At 39.8% G+C, this 18,053-nt stretch overlaps 1 protein-coding gene across 3 annotated transcripts; it reads right to left on the bottom strand.

Moving 5' to 3' along the window:
- Window positions 1-412: 412 nt before the first annotated feature.
- On the bottom strand, window positions 413-17,265 carry EBAG9 (estrogen receptor binding site associated antigen 9). Of its 3 annotated transcripts, none has more exons than XM_080909498.1 (7): window positions 16,983-17,265; window positions 12,813-12,910; window positions 9,935-10,016; window positions 9,076-9,234; window positions 7,421-7,528; window positions 4,538-4,629; window positions 413-1,611 (listed from the first exon to the last, which is right to left on the bottom strand). In XM_080909498.1, the coding sequence occupies exons 2-7, from the start codon at window positions 12,893-12,895 to the stop codon at window positions 1,491-1,493; spliced, it is 645 nt and encodes a 214-aa protein (XP_080765624.1). In that variant the 5' UTR covers window positions 12,896-12,910; window positions 16,983-17,265; the 3' UTR covers window positions 413-1,490. The 3 variants fall into 3 exon arrangements, with proteins under 3 accessions (XP_080765624.1, XP_080765625.1, XP_080765626.1); XM_080909499.1 differs by having other exon boundaries at window positions 17,046-17,265; XM_080909500.1 differs by having other exon boundaries at window positions 9,938-10,016; window positions 16,983-17,260.
- Between the last annotated feature and the right edge of the window lie 788 nt (window positions 17,266-18,053).

The raw sequence follows: 18,053 nt of genomic DNA, 5'->3' as shown, positions 1-18,053 counted from the left end.
GCCCAGGGGTTAGAGCACTGGCTGCTCTTCTCGAGGTCCTGAGTGCAATCCCAGCAACCACATGGTGGCTCCTACCTATCTATAATAAGGTCTTGTGCACGTGCAGGGAGAACACTGTATAATCATAAATAATAAACACAGTAACTGACACGTGGTCTGGTGCTCTACAACTCCTTCACCCGCAGTTAAATTCAATGCAGTCTGAAGGCACAAGCTAAATTTTTTAAAGGTAACAATGCGAAGTTATTGATTTTGCTATGAAGTATTGCCTTTATTCAAATATATTACGTATGGCCTGTACGCTGTCGATGGCATTTTAAAGCCTCAGGAAATGTTAATCCTAGGCAATAACTCTGAAGGAAATAAAACGTCTTAAAAATTCCACAGCCACAGAAAATCAGGTCAGCTATATTTCAATGGTGGAGAAAATTTAATGTATTTTAAACTGTGAGATGTGGTTTGTCCCCCATAAAACACAATATGCAATTATTTCTTAAAACAAATCAGCCAATACCATAAACAAAAATATCTATATCTTGGTTTGTAAATCAATCAGTAATGTTACGTAGCCGGAAGAATAGGTACCCTGCATTATATTACGTAAGATTAAAACCAAACTAAACCAACATAAACAAACCAAAAACAAACAGAGAAATCTTCAAGAGTCACTTAAAAAAAATCAATTAAAGCTGAAGGCTTTCTGCATTTGAAAATGGCTTTTAGGGATGAATTCTGTTCACATCTTGACATCTGTAATGAAAGGGAAAAGCTACCAACCCTAGTTCTTGTCACACAACCTTGCCATTGCAGTTGATTTTCAACATTGATACATGCAGCATATAAATTACAGCTCTGTATAACATTATAATACTGTTCAAGAGAAAATAAGAATATACAAAATATTTGATAAATAAAATTATTGCATTTAATGTTATTTTCTTAAAAACCGAAATCATCATATTCCTTAATGCTGTACCAAACGATGCCAGTTAAAATTATAGAAAATGTATGTCAACAGTACCTGAAAACAAAATTAAGGAGGGTACAAATCTCTACCTACAGTTTGTTTAATTTACATCAAGTGATCATGGAAACATAGGTTATTAACTCATTTTATAATTATGCACAATCAACAGAAGCAGAATAGGCAGCAGAGTATTCTCCACCATAAAATTATCCACACCATGTCCTCAGCCAGACACAGGAGCTTGAGAGGTACTTGTCAGGTATACGCCTCCTGAAATGACTTCTTACAGCAAACAACCGTCTTATATTTGGAACACTTTGAAGAAAATAATTGTCTCAATATTTTTGTGTTTTGAGTCTTGATTACTCATAGTTCAAGGAATTATGGGAGAATCTTGGTGTCCTGGATAACTCAGTAAACACTCTAGATCAAGCAGAGTGTTTGTATTCTGAGAATACTGTCCAGTCCATACCCATGTTTGTGGTGAGGCTGTGGCCCAGACTTCTGCGGGCACGGGCATGTGTTAGGGAAGCTTCACGCCGATTTTGCTTTGCTCCTTCTTCATCAGACGCTGAGCTTCCTTCTCCATCTTCTTCCGTTGCTGTTCGGCTGCTCTCTTCTCTCTGTCTGCAATTTTCTGCTGCCTGAAAAGAAAGGCAATCATATCTTTACTTTTATAAAATCCTACAGATAAATTACAGGAAGGGTGCCTTCTTAAAAAATCAAGGAATAAATGTCTAATGTCTTCATTTTCTCAATTCCCTGAACATTTCTAGGATTTCTCAAAAGGAGTATTTTTTTTTAACCTTAGAAGATAGATAAAACAGAAATATTATCTTTATTGTACAAATGGGCAAAACGAGGCACAAAGCTAGGAAATTTGTCCAGCCACAGTGTTACTATGTTCAGGGAGTAGGAACCTACATCTTTTCTTCATATTTCTACAAAAACTCTCTACTTCAATCCAACCTCAGCTTTTGTGTGTCAGGGGAAAATGATACAGAAAGTTTAATATTATAATTATGTTGTTACTATAATATATTTAAAGGATGTTAAGAACACACTACAAAAAAAAAAAAAAAAAAAAGAAGATAGCATTTCAGACCTATCTTCTACTCAGAACCAAGAAATTTAAAGAACAACATCGGAGCAGCTCCATAAAGCAAACTAGTAGGTATTTGTCAATTTCACACTAACAACTCCACAGACTAGAAATAAGAAAAACACTCTTATCTTTACCAATTGGCTTATATAGCGAGACTGGGCCTGGAATGATGACATAGGAGAGAGGAGAGAGGACCCAAACTGGGGGTGAAAAAGTAACTGCAGAAGGTAAGGTTGAGGAAAAGCATGGGTTAGCACTGAGCATGGAACAGGCTACATCTACACATCTAGATCCTTACAGAACCATCCAGGCTGGGGCACCTAAATGAGCATATGTTCAACTTAAAATACATGAAACAGATATGTTAATACATGATTATACACACAAATATGCATATGCATACAGACAACTGGTTTTCAATAACAATTATGAATGCAAGGAGATTACAGATGAGCAAAATCCCACAGAGGAGAAGAGTTTCTTTGTGGAAATATTCCAACTTTCACCATTAATTAACCAAGCTTAAAGGATGAAGAAAACCTTACTTTATACTAGTTATGCTCAAATTATAAGAGGAACTGAAAATTTTACTAAAAATGAAGCCTGAAACATTGAAAATGTAGGAAGAAAACTAATTTTACAGTAATGAATAGGTTATAAAGAGATGAACTTTGACCTGGCTCCTATCTAAAACGAAAATAGCAGCAATGAATGTTCCAGGCACAAGAAACAACTTAGAGATTACTGAAGACAAAATATATATTTTGCCCACTCAGATTCAACTGGAATGGCTTCCGTGCTAGAGTCATACTGGTCTGACTAGTCAGAGACCTGGAGTGCGGAAGGCCTTGTAAACGTGGAGGATTTGGAACCAGATGCACTCTTACAGTTCTCGGGGTACCCCTAAAGGCGACCACGACACAAGCCTCCACGTCCCATTGACTAATCCTCTGTAACACACAGCATGAAGCTTGTCGATTATTAGCTAAAAATCGAATTTAATTGAACCGCCATAAAACACTGTTTTTATTTTTGTTTTATCAAAGTAACTAGAGATAGGATGGAAAAGGGAAGGTTTCAGAGTAACATTTAGATGCTCTGCTTACAGCTAAAAATTCCGTAATACTATCATTAAGATTATTAGATTCTAGTGAGCAGCTCTTTCCTATGCCCCTGTGCTTCATAAAATTAATAATTATAGTCCTCCAAATTTTTTTAAACATCCTAATTTTTGGACCAATTATTTATTTTAAAAAATCAGAATAAAAGTGTCATTTTTGATGATCCTTGCAGCAGTGTTTTAAAAATACCCTTTACTAAAGGCAGTTACACTGACCAAAGGGAGACTAAATATGAAAACCTCTTACAACTTCATTTTAAAAACGTGATCCCCTCCTGTTTAAAAAAAAAAAAAATGCTGAAAACACGATTTAAAAAAAAAAAAAAAAAAAAAAACAAAAGCTCTACGGATTTAAACGGCCCCCTCTGCTGGTTATTCAAGGTTACTATAAATTTGTCATCAAAGACAAGACAAAAAAAAAAATTATATGAAAATTAGTTCGATTGTTAAGATAGCCCAAAAAAAGGTAATTCATTTTCTTGGGCAAAACCAATAAACTTCTATCATTGTATTTTGCTATTTTTTTACATTTTATTTTATGTGTATCTGTGCATGCTTACATGTATATTATATGTATCGTGTGTGTACAAGTGCCCACACAGGCTAGAAGGAGACATCGGATCCCCTGAAGCTGAGAGGGCTTCTGGGAACAGAGCCTGGGTCTTCTGGAAGAGAAGTGCTCTTACCCACCAAGCTAGCTCCCAGCCCCTTCTATGTGACCTATGGTCTAAACGCTCCATTGCCATGGGAGCGTGTTCTGCCCTTCCTTCTTCCTTTCCTTTCCTGACCAAACAGAACAGGGAAGAACTATTTCACTACCCATAAACACAGAATGAATATCCAACAGTCATGAACTTAAAACTCCAGAGTAATATTCACTTTCCTGTACAGTGGATTGTTAAGATGACCTACCTGTCTTATGGGACTTTTGTGGACACTAAAATTAAGATACATGTAAAGATTAAGGGTGCTTTATCAGCTACTTTCATTCAGATGTGACGTTCTGACACTACTTCAAATTGTGAAACAAAATTACAACTTCTAATCTAGGATGGGATCTAACAGCAGTTCAGATTTCACAGCAGGGTATTATGACTACCATGTGGCATGTGTGTGCAAACACGTTTTGCCATTAAGATTACCATCCTTTGATTCAAACCATATTTTAAATTCATAGTATCATTTAACAAGACACAAAACCTGAAATTCACAAGTTCAATAAGGTCAGCATGGGTGTATGGAGTCGGACAAGAAACTGGGCAGAGCAGACTTTCTTGACCTTAAATATCAAAAAGGAAATCTTAGTTTTCTATACAGGGTGTAATACGGTAAAATCATCCAATACCTCAGGACTTCTTCTGCTTGCCAGGCTGCATCTTCTTCCTCTTCCCATGCGTTGGTATTTTCTTGCCACGTATCTAAGTCACCTAATTCTGACTACATTGAAAAATAAAGAAAAATTAGACAGCAAGGAACCATCATTTCTCTACACAGCAGTTCAAACCCAAAAAAGGACCAAAAAAGAGGCACTTAAACATCTCTCTCAGAAACACCTTTCCTTTCCCCTGGCTCCCTAGCTTCCATACCGAGCCCCGCACAGGGCACAGAAGCTGCGGCCGCTCGTTTGCCTAGGACTGAGAGTTTCACAACCATGCTATGATGTGTGACTTTCCCAGGGGCTACAAAGGTTCTGTGTAAGGTGCAAGAGTGGCATGCCTTACGTGCCGACCGACTGCTGACTTCACAGCAGAGGGTGCATGCCTGGTACCGTAAACCTGGTCAAATGTCCGGCTAGGGAGGCCGCAGCCACTAGTGGGGAAGTTACTGCTGCTGTTCTAAATAGACAAGCTGTGCTCACTAAGTTACCTTTTAAAGATGTACGGTCATGCCTATAATTTGGTGCTGCTGTCAGCTTTGGTCAGAAGCTTTTCTCAGTTGGCTGTGGTCACCGTAGACCTCTAAGTGGCCAAAGGACCAGAATCAGTGACTGCCGAATGCCGAACACTAAGAGGATATTCTTCAATACTTCCTGCCTCCTCCACCAAAGAATGGTTAAAGTATTGTGGGATGCAGTCTTTCCAGAAGGGCACAGCAATGGCCCTCCAGAACTCAAGCAGCTATTAGCTACACAAGAAAGATCTGCACATGAATAATAGTCCCCCAACAGTGGAAGTCGCTTATGTGGCCTCTTCAAACCCTAGGGACCTACACACAGTTAATGATAGCCAGGCAGGACTGGGGCAGAAAGACATTTTCTTTAGTGGTGCAGGCACTGGGCAAATTACCCATACTCCTCTAAGCAATCCCAATTAAAACATACTTGTGCCAACAGACACACAGAGGGGAAAGAGAAGAGAGGGGAGAAGGGAGGGAGAGGGGTTGAGAGGAAGAGAGAGAAAGAGACCAGCTTTCTTCATATCTTTTACAGAAGGCCGTTTCCAATTTAATTTTGGTTTTCACTTAGTTAGCCTGGGCTAAATAAAAATAGACACTTTCTTATTTGTTTCTGACTCTTTTCAGTATGAGGAAAGGGAGCAAAACAGAAAGAATAGGGATTGATCTCAGAATTAAGGCCAATGTCTGACTGGAGTAGGCTGTGCTGAGGTCCATTGGAGTATATGAAATGTGAGGGAATTCTCAACAGCCCTTTCTGTTTTCATCCTACACAGATATAATAAACCAGGCAAAACTCATGAAAACGATATTGTATTTTTTAAATATATTTCTAAAACAGAGAAACAATTTACTAGATATTATTAGGCACTACGTTTCTTGTTGGTAATCTACTTACAATACTTGCCCATTTGCCTATTAAAGTCTGACATAAGGCATCAGAGATTTAAGATTATACACAGTTATATGTGTGTGCGTATGGCTGGACATAGATTACACATATATATATATATATGTAAATCCATATACATACATGTGTATATCCACATATAGGTGTATATATTTTTTCCACAATACAAACATACACACACACACACACACACACACACACGTGCACACACAGCATTAAATACAGTAATTTCTTTAGTAAAAAAGGATAAAAGAACAAACCAAAGACAAGATAGGTAGGTATGCACACACAAAAACTAATTCTGTCTGCAAGTGGGGAGGTAGCTTCAGTAGGAAAAGTGTGTGCTGACAAGCCCGAGGACTGAGTTTGGAACCTGAGCATCCAGCACAACACTGGGCGTGGCCGCACATGCCCACGAGGGAGCCAGAGGATCTGAGGTGCACTGGCCAGCCGACTAACACACTGCACAGAAGGCATTTATAGATGCATGCACACACACACACACACACACACACACACACACACACACACACACACACACACCACACATACAAATACATCAAAAACATCCAAACCAAGCCAACAACAGAGTGAAAAACTGTAAAGGATGACACAAAAAGTTGGTATGCGTAGTATGAGAAAGTTTCAGAATGCAAATAATGACCTTCAGGATAAAAGTATGACATTCATTGGAAAAACATTCTACATGAAAACCTACAGGCACTGGTTAATGAATACTGGGGGAGAGGCATTTTCTTCAGTAGTGTAGCCACTGGTAATATGCTAATTCCTCCCTAAATTGCCACTGTAAATAATCCCTCAGCCACACCCTCCCTGGAACCTAATAAAATGCATGAGGTCATGTTTTAGAAAAAGGCATGAGAGTGGAACTTCTATAGTGTTCCTAATGTTCCCAACTGTACATAGTAACTTAATGCTGTCTCGTCACTATGGTCAATCCCTTCCTCCTCCTGCACCCTGGAAGATCAGTACTGCCACAAGGACATCAAAGCAGCCCAATGCTTGGGAAGGAACGAAGCTTTCCTACAAACCTTTGAAGGTAAGCACATCAGTCCCACCAAACCCACAAGTCTTAATGCGTGCCTGTTGATAGATGACATCACACTTTAAATGTAAACTCACTCTATGATAAGACAGTTCATAAGTCAGAACTTTCCTTAGTCATGTTAGGGGTGAACCCTGGAAACTGGAATTTCTAAATGTCATCGACTGTTTGCCTCTATGTCCTCTGTGCTTAACGGCGCCCTGACAGCAAGCGTCCAGCATAGTTTTCAATCTTGAAGGTCCTAGGTTGGTACGGCTAGAGGTCAACTTCTCATAAACTTTTAAATCTGGTCCTTTATTTTTCTCTTCTTAAAAAAGAAAGTATTTAAATCTTTCCCTAGGTTTCATTACCACACTTACAGACTGATGAATAAAAGGCATGTCTTGCGTAGCTGCCAATCTACTGGAAAAACCTGTGCTACCATCTGGGACACCAAAATTCAATGGTTCTCTCTTCTTAATGACAATCTGAAAGACAAATTACAACAGGATTATAAGGATATTGACACAACACTGTATGAAAATAATTGACTGAAGTGTTTAGTAATGGTTTGAATTGTGCTTTCTTCTTTAAAATGTACAATGCAGTTAAGAATTAACCAAAATTCCCAAGCAATTGTAACATAAATCCTCCAAATTCTCATTCTAAATATCATCACCTTACTGTCTGTCTTTTCTGTGTATAACGGAACATACTAAACAAAAAACAAAACTGTATCACATTTTAAAAATTCTTTCTCTTCTTCCTATTTTACAAAGGTTCCTAAAATATAATGAGACACTTCTAGTTACTAAATTAAATAACGTAACATGGATAATATGTCCTATCCGTGTATCCAGCATCTTTAACTTGTGACATTTATCTATAAATGCCTAAGTCTTTCTGGCTAAAAGTATTAAAATACATTTACTTGATATATTGTAAATTTCATAAAAACCATCAACCTAAATCAATTCAATAAGGCACCATATAATATATGAAATTCCAGAAATATATTTTCATAATACAACATATATATCAACTGAGAAACTTCCTTTCCTTTTCAGTACTAATATATTTGAACAACACAGTTTTAAAAAGAATGAAAGTATATATATATGTAGCTGACACTAAGAAAAAAGTGGTAAGGAAATACATTAGGTGTGTGGAGTAAACATTACCTTCATGTTATATACATATGTGTATCTGTACAGACATGAATGTGTTTGGGGAACTCATGTAATGCTCAGTCTAGTTTTCTGACATAGGAGAGCTAGAATGACATGACTGTATTAGGAGATAAGGCAGAATTAGTTCTTCATTCACTAGAGTATAATGTGAGTGCACAGTATGTATAAGTGGTATCAAGAAACAGCAATGTGTCATATACAAACAAGCTGAAAAAGTCCAAGCAGAAAGTTATTGAGTGGTTGCTTCTGGGAAGAAAAATTAGCTAGTTAGCTATACGACAAAGTTAGTCATATTTCAGTACAAGCCCTTCAATATTTCTATTTTAAATATATAATCTTCAGAAAAAGATAAAAGCAATCTCTGTGCTCTTTGCAATATCTCTACATGACTCACTGTCAGCTGAAAAGAGCGAAGTATAAATGACTAGCACACTCACAGCAATACTAAACCTCAGAAAGCTTGGCAGAATTTTACCACGAACTGTATACACTAGCTGCACATGAAAATATAGTGGGAAATTACCACTTATAGTTATCATCAAACTTGGAACTTATTAAAATTGTTCCTTTATTGGTATAAGTTTCCCATAGCAGAAACTAACTCCTACTATCTGAATTCCAAGGATTTTTTACAAACATGTAATTATGTTAAAAAACTTGGGAATATGCCAAGTTATCAAATCGAGGTCTGAGTCATGTGAACACATAAAATTCGTGTTTAATATGACAAAAAGCAAAAATATTCATAAACAGGCTTTCTAGCAAATATAAATTATATTGTCTAGTTTTAACCACTAGAATCTAAAGAGCTTCTTAATCTCCAAAACCACAGAGCTTCAACATACCTTCTGAGTTTTCCGTATAGTTGGTGTCATGTCCTTAAAATAGTCAGGTTCCAGTTGTTCCAAGGAGTTCTGCTGCATTACCACATTCCCATTCCCTCCTTCAATCTTGATGCTTGTGGGCGCATCTTCATCCCAGGATGTCCACTCCTCCACGTCTGTCTGCACATGATGATCCAACAGTCAGCCAAAAATGGCGACCTAATGCTCATCGCAGTGTTAATTAGAAAAACAGGCTGTTGACTTTCAGCCTTTTCAACTATAGGCATATATGCGATTCAAACTCCATACCCAAACCTTGTCAAGCAAATGCTTTTAGAAACTAACTGGCATTACAGGTACAGCCCACACAGGGTGGACCGGAAATCTCCACTTACACCTAACCAGACTGATTACCTACTGAAAAAAAAACACTGAAAAAAAAAAAAAAGAAAAAAGTATCAACATTCTTCATAAGACTGAAATAAAAGTCTCAAAATGCAATACCTAAATGTCCAAGAAACAAGCCAGAATTTTCAATGTGTAAGGAATCCATAGATATCAACTCATATGGAAAGTTAATTACAAAATGCCAACCCCAAGATGATATAAATGTCGGACATAGCTAAAAGTTTAAAATATCAGATGTTCCATAAAAGTAATAGCACACACGAAAACAGTGGGGGGTTAGATATTAAAGAGATAGAGAAAACGTTACATCAGATCATATTATATATAAAACATTGAATACATATATGTACATATATATGGTTAAAATGTATAGAACAAACAGTACGAAGAACCAATGAGAATGCTGACCACCATTATTGTGATGCAGTCTAGCTGGAAAGCTATGTTCTGAAACACATGCTCCATTACAAACTACCTGCTTAGGGACAGACGAATAATCAACCGTGGTGGGCAAAGTTATTTGGTCTCCACTTAATTTCCTTCCTCTGCCAGATCTGAAAGAAACAGGATATATTTCAAGAACCACTGAAACAGGCACGAGGAAAGAGCATTTAGACAGTAATTTACGCAGAAGATGGGACTTTCTACTTCTGTAATTACTGTTTTAAATAATAACTGCTTAGAAGCTATGATGATAAAGTATAGCCCAACAATCTTGTCAAGGTTTCCAAAATCTTGTGCAATGTGGCTGATCTTTGGTTATGATTCAGAATTATACCCAAATTACAGGACTCAGGACGAATCAGAAGCTGAGCACAACGCAAACTTGTCAGAAGCCCTGTGCTCTACAAGGGCTTCGGGTTCTATAGGTAAAACTCTACACTACCCTATCCAGGGAGAGGTAGTTTATGTTTAAGGGTCTCTTAGTAAAATTAACTATTCAACTATTTAAAAGTTTGAAAGTCAATTAGCCAAACTAAACCAAATGATGTGAAGGATGTGTAGGAAAATACTAATCAGGATATAAGTTGTTAGCATGAATATGCAATCTATGTAGCCCCGGTTTTCAAAGTTAAAATTACCCAGCTCCTTAGCTACAATATTCTTATCTGTAGATATCTGCACTTAACATTTCTAAGGTTTTCTAAAGGATTTAAGTAAGAAACATACTTAAACCAACTAAAACAACATTGGCTACACAGCGAGGCATTAAAACACAGTAGCTATTGAAAAGCAGTAATCTGAAAGTTGATCCCTTGGAGCTGCGTGCTAAAAGAGTTGTTTCATGACAAATCCACAAGTTGTATTTCATTCGGTTGAAGAATAAAGAAAAAGCACTGTGGCCTATAGAAAAGTGTGGAATTCTACAACACATAATCCAGGTTAGTTTTGGCACCTAAGACAAGTTTATCCTAATAAACTTGTGTTTTCTTTACACGTGTATGTGCAGTCCATCCTGAGCATATTGACACTGTCAAAAGAACTCAGTGACAAAGTCCTTCATAGGACACCAAATGCCATTCCATATCCTAATCGACAAGGACCCGAGTTTGAGAAACTGCACAGCCATGAAGACACATGCTCCGGGACTACTGTTAATGATGTCATTCACCTCTCTGCTACACTACTCACCCCAACCTACTTCCCTAGTAAATGCCCGGCTTCTTCTTCGTTCTGACGTAGGCATTTCTGTAGTCCACAATTCCATCACAGGGCAATCTCAACAGTCAACAGCCCCAGGGTTTCCATGTCTCTGGCCTTCTCTCCCAGTGCTCCCTTCTACCCCGCCTAGCACTGTATGTAACTTCTAAAGTTACCCACTGAACCTAGCTGATTCCCACCCTCTTCTGCACCCTCACTTACACCTCATCTTACGTGTATCACCAAGTTCTGGGAATATTTAGGTCGAACGAAATACCTAACAGTCTAACAGTTCCACTGATTGATAAAAGCCTTTTTTTTTTTTTTTTTTTTTTTTTTTTTTTTTTTGTCTTTTTGAGATAGTGTCTTTTTATGTAGTTCTGGATGGATATGTCTGGGAAGTTCACCTGCCTCTGCCTTCCAGATGTTCAGATTAAAGACATGCACCACTGCGGCTTGCCTCACTTCCAGTGATTAAGCTGTCAGGCCCAAAAATTCAGTAGTTACACATGCATCTGTGTCCCTCTCTAACTTCATTCAGAAAGCTGAGAAAGGAGATTTGCAACTCTGAGGGCAGAAATAAAGAGGCCATCCTGAAAACCACAGCAACAGCCAGTTACAAAACAGAAAAACAACAAAATCAGAAGGCAAAAAATAAAAATTGCTATCTTTATCTGGAGTAAAGAGTACAGCTGAAATACGTGTGCCTTTTGGACACCGCAGAGCTTCAACTCCTGAGATCGGACCGAATACCACCCTCATTTTCTGCTCAGCATTAATTCTGCTGGCATAATAACTTTAAAGTACAACCTAAGCACCTAGCTTTGCAAAGATATGTTACAAAAAAGCTGTGGGCCCTACTGCGGCACGTGTGAACTCCCTGAAGTAGACTTCATCCGTACTCAACAGCCGGTGGCCTCTGCAGCTCTGCTGGAAATGGTTAAACGACCACACTTCTGAATTTTTTAAGGAGTCCCGAGACACCTCAGCAGATGAGAAGCCATGGATAGCTAGGGTATGACCGTGTGGTAAGACAAGGAGTTGGAATCTAAGGATAACCAAATGAAGCCAAACAATTTATCCTGTCAATGACCACACACACACCAAAGTCAATTTTACCTTCAGTTTCTCTGCTGAAGGTTTTAACACACATCTTTGTTTTCTGTGTCTGTGTATTCCCCACCCGTGCCTGTGCACCATGCGCACGCCTGCTACCGCAGAGGCCAGAAGACGGAATGGATCTCCTGGAGCTGAAGTTTTAAAGGGTTGTGAGCTGCCGTGTGGATGGTTGGAACAGAGCCCAGAGTGTCTGCAATAGCAGCAAGTACTTCTAAGCACGGCTGTCACTCCAGCTCCCTCTATTAAAGTTTTAGAAATAATTCTAAAAGTAGCATTCATATGCAAACAGACATACGAACACCTAAGCTTTGCCTAACCACTTTTAAACACTCCAATAAATGTTAATCTGCTTCTTTCTTAAATCTTATAGGCTTAATCATTTGATATATTGAAATGGAGATGTAAAACTCTGAAGGATCAAAACCACTCACTTCCTTTCTAGTTCTGAGAAACTGTTCTTAAGCAGCATAGAGAACAGTGAATATGGTGAACTGGACATCTAGTTTTTAAAAGTTTTCATGCTTTTTGAAGTCAAGAGCAATCCAAACCGACGAGACAAATAGGTCAGTTTGAACACAGAAATCACTTACCTGCATATTAATCTCTTTAGGAACGAGAACACTGTTGCTAGGCAGGTACAAACTTTAAATAACCGGAACTGAGTGATGGCCATGGTGAAAACCAGAACCTGTGAGGAAGGCACACGCACACAGAAACAACGTATCAGACACAGTTCTGAAACATGTTCTTTTTAATCCAAGCAGAAAAGTCCTTATGTACTAAAAGAAATCTGACGTTTATACTGTTCTCTAAAACTCTAACAGTAAAAATTCTAATACAACTGTAAATCACACAAACTTTTTAAGAAAGTACGTTTCAAAGTATTTTTAATAGTTGTGAGGAAGAGTTTTCTTCATTCTGAGTCTCTGAAAAATGTTTTGCCTAAATTAGTACAAACTTACTTACCATTAAAAAAACACAGAAAGCAAAAAAGTGGTATTAATCCTTTCTATGCCTCTTATAATTTGATTCACTTCAAGATAGCACAACTGGAAATATTTTCTTTATGTATCTTATATATATTCACTATGTCTACTTTACAAACAGACTGAGGCTGAGGAAAATCAACATGTTCAAAGCACAGGTAGGAAGTTCGAAGAAATGATAAGGCCCATCTAGTTCGCATTTGCAGACCTGGTGATCTGCTCCAAGAAACACCGATGCTTGGGCCTACTCTTAGCGTCAGCAGATCTCTGAGGAATAAGGACAAATCACAGGCAAGAGTAACTTCCCAGTTTTTAAAAAATAGTTCATAACATAGCACTCTCAACTAAATGAAGCAGGTTAAAATTAAACAGTAAAAAGTAGTAATCGCCTGTAGGGATGGGAGAAAAATATAAACGTATTAGGAAACTGATCCATTCCTCATCCTAAGTGGTAAACATAATATTTACTTTGTTGTATACATTATTTATACATTATATAAAAGTTCAGCACACAGCCAGACTGTAAAGAGAGAAGAAAACAAGGAAGTAAAAAACAAAACAGAAAACCACACTAGCTGTCACGGTTCCTGACCTTGATCGCCCTGTAGTCACTAAGAAAACACGGCTAGTGCTTTCTGTTTCTAGGGTCAAGAGGGGAGCAGACTATAAAGGCGCGATGGCAAGTTCTACAAGATTCCCCTGGCAATGCTCTCGAATTTTTGTGCATATCACGTCTTTCTTTTTTATTTACTTATCCACTTTACATCCTGCTCACTGCCCATTCCCAGTCAGCACCCCCACAATCCTTCCTTCATACCCTCCCTTCTCCTCTAAGCAGGTGGGGCACCCTGGATATCCCCCAGCCCATCAAGCCCCTCCCCCATGCTCATCCTCTCCCACTGAGACCAGACAAGGCCGCCCAGCTAGAGGAATGTAAGGACCCACAGGAAGACCAAGCTCACATCTGTGACATAGCTGAGAGGCAGAGACTCAACCACCAAAGACTATTTAACTGAATGACTTATCAAGGACTCTAAGAGGGTAGGAAACAAGGAATCAGAAGCACAGTAACAATTTCCTTCTTCAAGTAATATAAATGACAAACATATCCCCAAAGTGGTTTGCTTGATTTGAGATGCCACATTTCCCAATGTTACCCATGTGGCCCAAATTGTTGCTATTGCTAATGGTGTTGGCTAGGTACAAGTTCTTATGACTTCTTGAAGGAAGTTTCTTAATTCCAGTGTTCTTCTACTGCGGTTAATGTTTTCTATTTTATACTACTCTGTACTGTACCTGCCCTAAACAATACTTCTCTAGAAGATTTTTAACCTGGTACATTCAGTTACCATTTGCAAGGTAAAACTTAAAAGAAATGATTGATTTCTCACTATAAGTAGAATGAATGGAACAAATAAAATGATGAATTAAGACTTATCTAAAACTGATTTGTCAAAACTAACTGTGAACAAAATGAAAAGCAAGTCTCCCAAGGAGAAGTTTGAGGCCAGCATTGGGGCTCTCCACAGGAAACAGATGCAGCTGGAGACCACTGTATTGGACAAAATAGGCTGGAGTCAGAAAGGTAAAGACGGCATTTTCCCCTCATTTGTAAAAGCTAGATCTCCAAAACAATACATAAAATAGATAGGGTACTGCTTGACAAGAAGGACCAAAAGGAGAACGGAAACAGAAACAATAATGGGAGAGAGGAGATGAGCAAATTACATTATCTAGAGAAATGAAATAAAATGAATCCCAGTGTTTTGTACAGTATACACAAATGTATGCTAATGAGAATCCAGGGCAAATTTTTAAAAAGATAATACATTTTCAGAAAGAAAATATAAAAGGTAGCTAATAGACTCATGGCATATAGTGCTGGGAAAAAAAATACAAAGAGATACTCCAGCAAGATTTTTTGACAAAAAAAAACAAATACATTTACTGTTTTGGGAATGTGTGTTTGGTTTAGCTTTGGGCTGAAAATGAAATTTCATTCAGAGCCTTGGCAGCTATGGCCATTCCTGTATCAAATATCCTTAAGTGTCATTACTCAGTAAGTACCTTTCACCTTGATGGCATCAACAAAAAGCAGAGATAAAATTTCAAGATTAAGTGGAAAACCAGAAAGCCAGATTATTACTGAACAGAATGCCCCCATAGCAATTAACAGTACCTGAATTCTGTGATAAATCTGTTTCTGTAATCAATGAAACCTAAAATTCACTTATCAACCTTTATGAATCAAACACTATCTATCTAAATAGTAGCTAATTGAATCCACAAAACTTAATTCTAATGCAACAGACATCACTGTCAGGGATCATAGTGTCAGCAGAGGAAGCACACATTCCCAAGCTCCTACAGCTGCCCGCAACCACACCTATGTCCACTGAATCTGAAAGCCAAGAGAGCTTAGTCAGGAAAGTCTTAGTAATCGAGGAAGGTATACTTTCTAAGCAGTTGCACTAAGATGGGTGAAATGTAACCAAACTATCAAAGCCACACTCTGTCAATTACAGTGATTTGTAGACAAATTTTATTCAAGTCTTGTACAAGATGGTGCAGCTCAGTGGAATGAAGGTGTATCAGCACCTACTATGTAACATTGTTGCACTGATACAGGGAAACACCTCCCTGCACAGAGAAACCCTCTGCTACTCAACAACTGTCTCCAGTTTGTTTCTACATTTGCTTTTATTGGAAGAATAAAGAGCCTACAAGGGCAGGACCCCACCAGTATGGTTTAATTTATGTCTAAATTTTAGCCAATATCAGCAATTTTAGCAGCATTCAGGTGCTCAAGTATTTATTGAAATAAAGATTAAAAACTTAACATTCCTTATGTTCAGGATTTAGTTCAATATTTTCGCCAGTCCCATTTAACAGATAAGGCCCTCAAATGATCTAAGTAATTTAAACAGGTGTGAGTGAAGGAAGAGAATCCTAAGGCCAGGCTTTCCCCACAGATTCTGTTTGGAAAGATTTTAATTTTATACATATCGCTACAGTTTGATTTCTAAAAATACTCTATAGATTCTCAATTAGGAAAACACTTATTTGGGGCTACTCTGCAACTTGGATACTTTAAAATGCGTTCTATAACTTGGCAATGTTGAAATAACTTACCACAATACTCGAATTAAAAATAAAATTCCTAAAAATGACTAACAAAATGCAGAAACTTTATGCCAGGGGAATGGTTTTGAAGAAATGACATCTCCAATTCAGCAACAGGAATAAGAACTCTGTTGTGACAACTAAGAAAGCTTTTCCTGTAAGTAGGAGAAAGGCATAAAGAGAAAGAATCCTGCATGATGTAGTCAATCTCTCCATGTGCTCAGTTAATTTCTTCACATCCTAGAGTATACGCCGATGAAACTACAATTCATTAAGGTGATACTCACTAGACGAGCCATCGAATGCTGTCCTCAACCTGCACTTCTAAGTCTTGCCATACAATTACTTGAAAGTCTTACGACAGCACAGAATACCCAAATTGGGTCTGTAACTCGCAAAAGTTAAAAATCATAAAGCTCCCCGATAAAAATCTACCTGAACTCAAAACATGAAAAACCAAAGGGTCAAGCCCAGAGGCGAGTAGGCAGAAACAGACGTGCGGTTTTGGAAAGCTGGTGGTAAAAACCTAACATTCTGTACCATCAGGCCTCCAAATTGGACACTCCGGGGGACTGTCCCCGAGGCCGGTTAAGGTCTCCTGGATGACTCAACGGAGGAGTCTCCTAACTAAAATGCTTTCAGGTTACCCACCTAGAACTTGCTGACGGAACAAAAATCATACCCACTGCACAGAAAAGCAAAAACAACACACACACGCGAGCTTTCCGGTTACGCAATCCCAAGCCCGGTGGCAGGCGACATGTGAGGCGCTCTAAAACTGCAGAAGGTGGGAGCCCGGCGGGCTGGGATTTGGAGGTCGGGCGGATGGGTCCCCCCGAGAGGTGCGAGGCCCGGAGAGGGAGGGCAGGACGGCGGCACATTGCCCTTGGGGAAGACTGAACGTGGGGCTTTTCCGGGTCAGCAGCTCGCCGGCGGGTGAGCGCAGCATAGCGAGGGGACAGGGGACCAGCCGGTTCGCAGTCACGCTAGGCTCGCCCCACGGGTCACCGTGACCCGGAAACAGTACCCCTGAGCGGTGGCCCCCCGGCGAGCGGGAGGTCGAGGTAGAGGGCCGCCGAAAGGGGAAGGCGGGAGGGCAGGAAGTAGCGGGCGACCCAGAGGGGGGACGCGGGCGACGCGGCCACCAGCCGCAGGCCAGACCCAGGTCAGGAGGCGGGTGGGGGGTGGGAGAGAAAAAGCCCCTCGCGGGCGCGCGCAGGCCGCACTCACTCACCTGCCCCTCCCCCTCCCCGCCCGCCCGGCGGAGGCTCCGAGCTGCCGCGGGCCACGCGCGCTCGCGAGGCGCGCTCGCGCACAGCCGCCGTCTGCCTCGAGCCCGCGCTCAGCCAGCTCAGTCCCAGCTCCGCTCATTCAAAGCCGGGCGCGCGCTCCGCCGCAGCCGCCTTTGCCGCCGCGCAGCCGCCATGGCCGCCCTGCTCCAATTAAAAAAAAAAACTGCCCGGACCCCGCCCTAGCTCCGCCCCGACCCCGCCCATTTTCCCCGCCTAGACCCGCGTCTCCAGGCCCTCGCTTCCGCACCCCGCCTCTCGTACTTCTGGCCCAATAGAGGATAGACACGTCATTGACGTGCAAGCCGCAAGCCAATAAGTGAAGAGGGGGCGTGGTTAGTCGCGGCAGTGCTAGTGCTTTGGTCTTTGGTTAATAGTGTGGTTGTTAGTTGAGTTTTTTTTTCTAGAGCGATTGTGCTCCTGCCAAGTTGTT

Source organism: Micromys minutus (assembly GCF_963924665.1).
Source record: "Micromys minutus genome assembly, chromosome: 33".
Lineage (NCBI taxonomy): Eukaryota > Metazoa > Chordata > Mammalia > Rodentia > Muridae > Micromys > Micromys minutus.
This window is presented reverse-complemented; position numbering and strand designations above follow the sequence as displayed.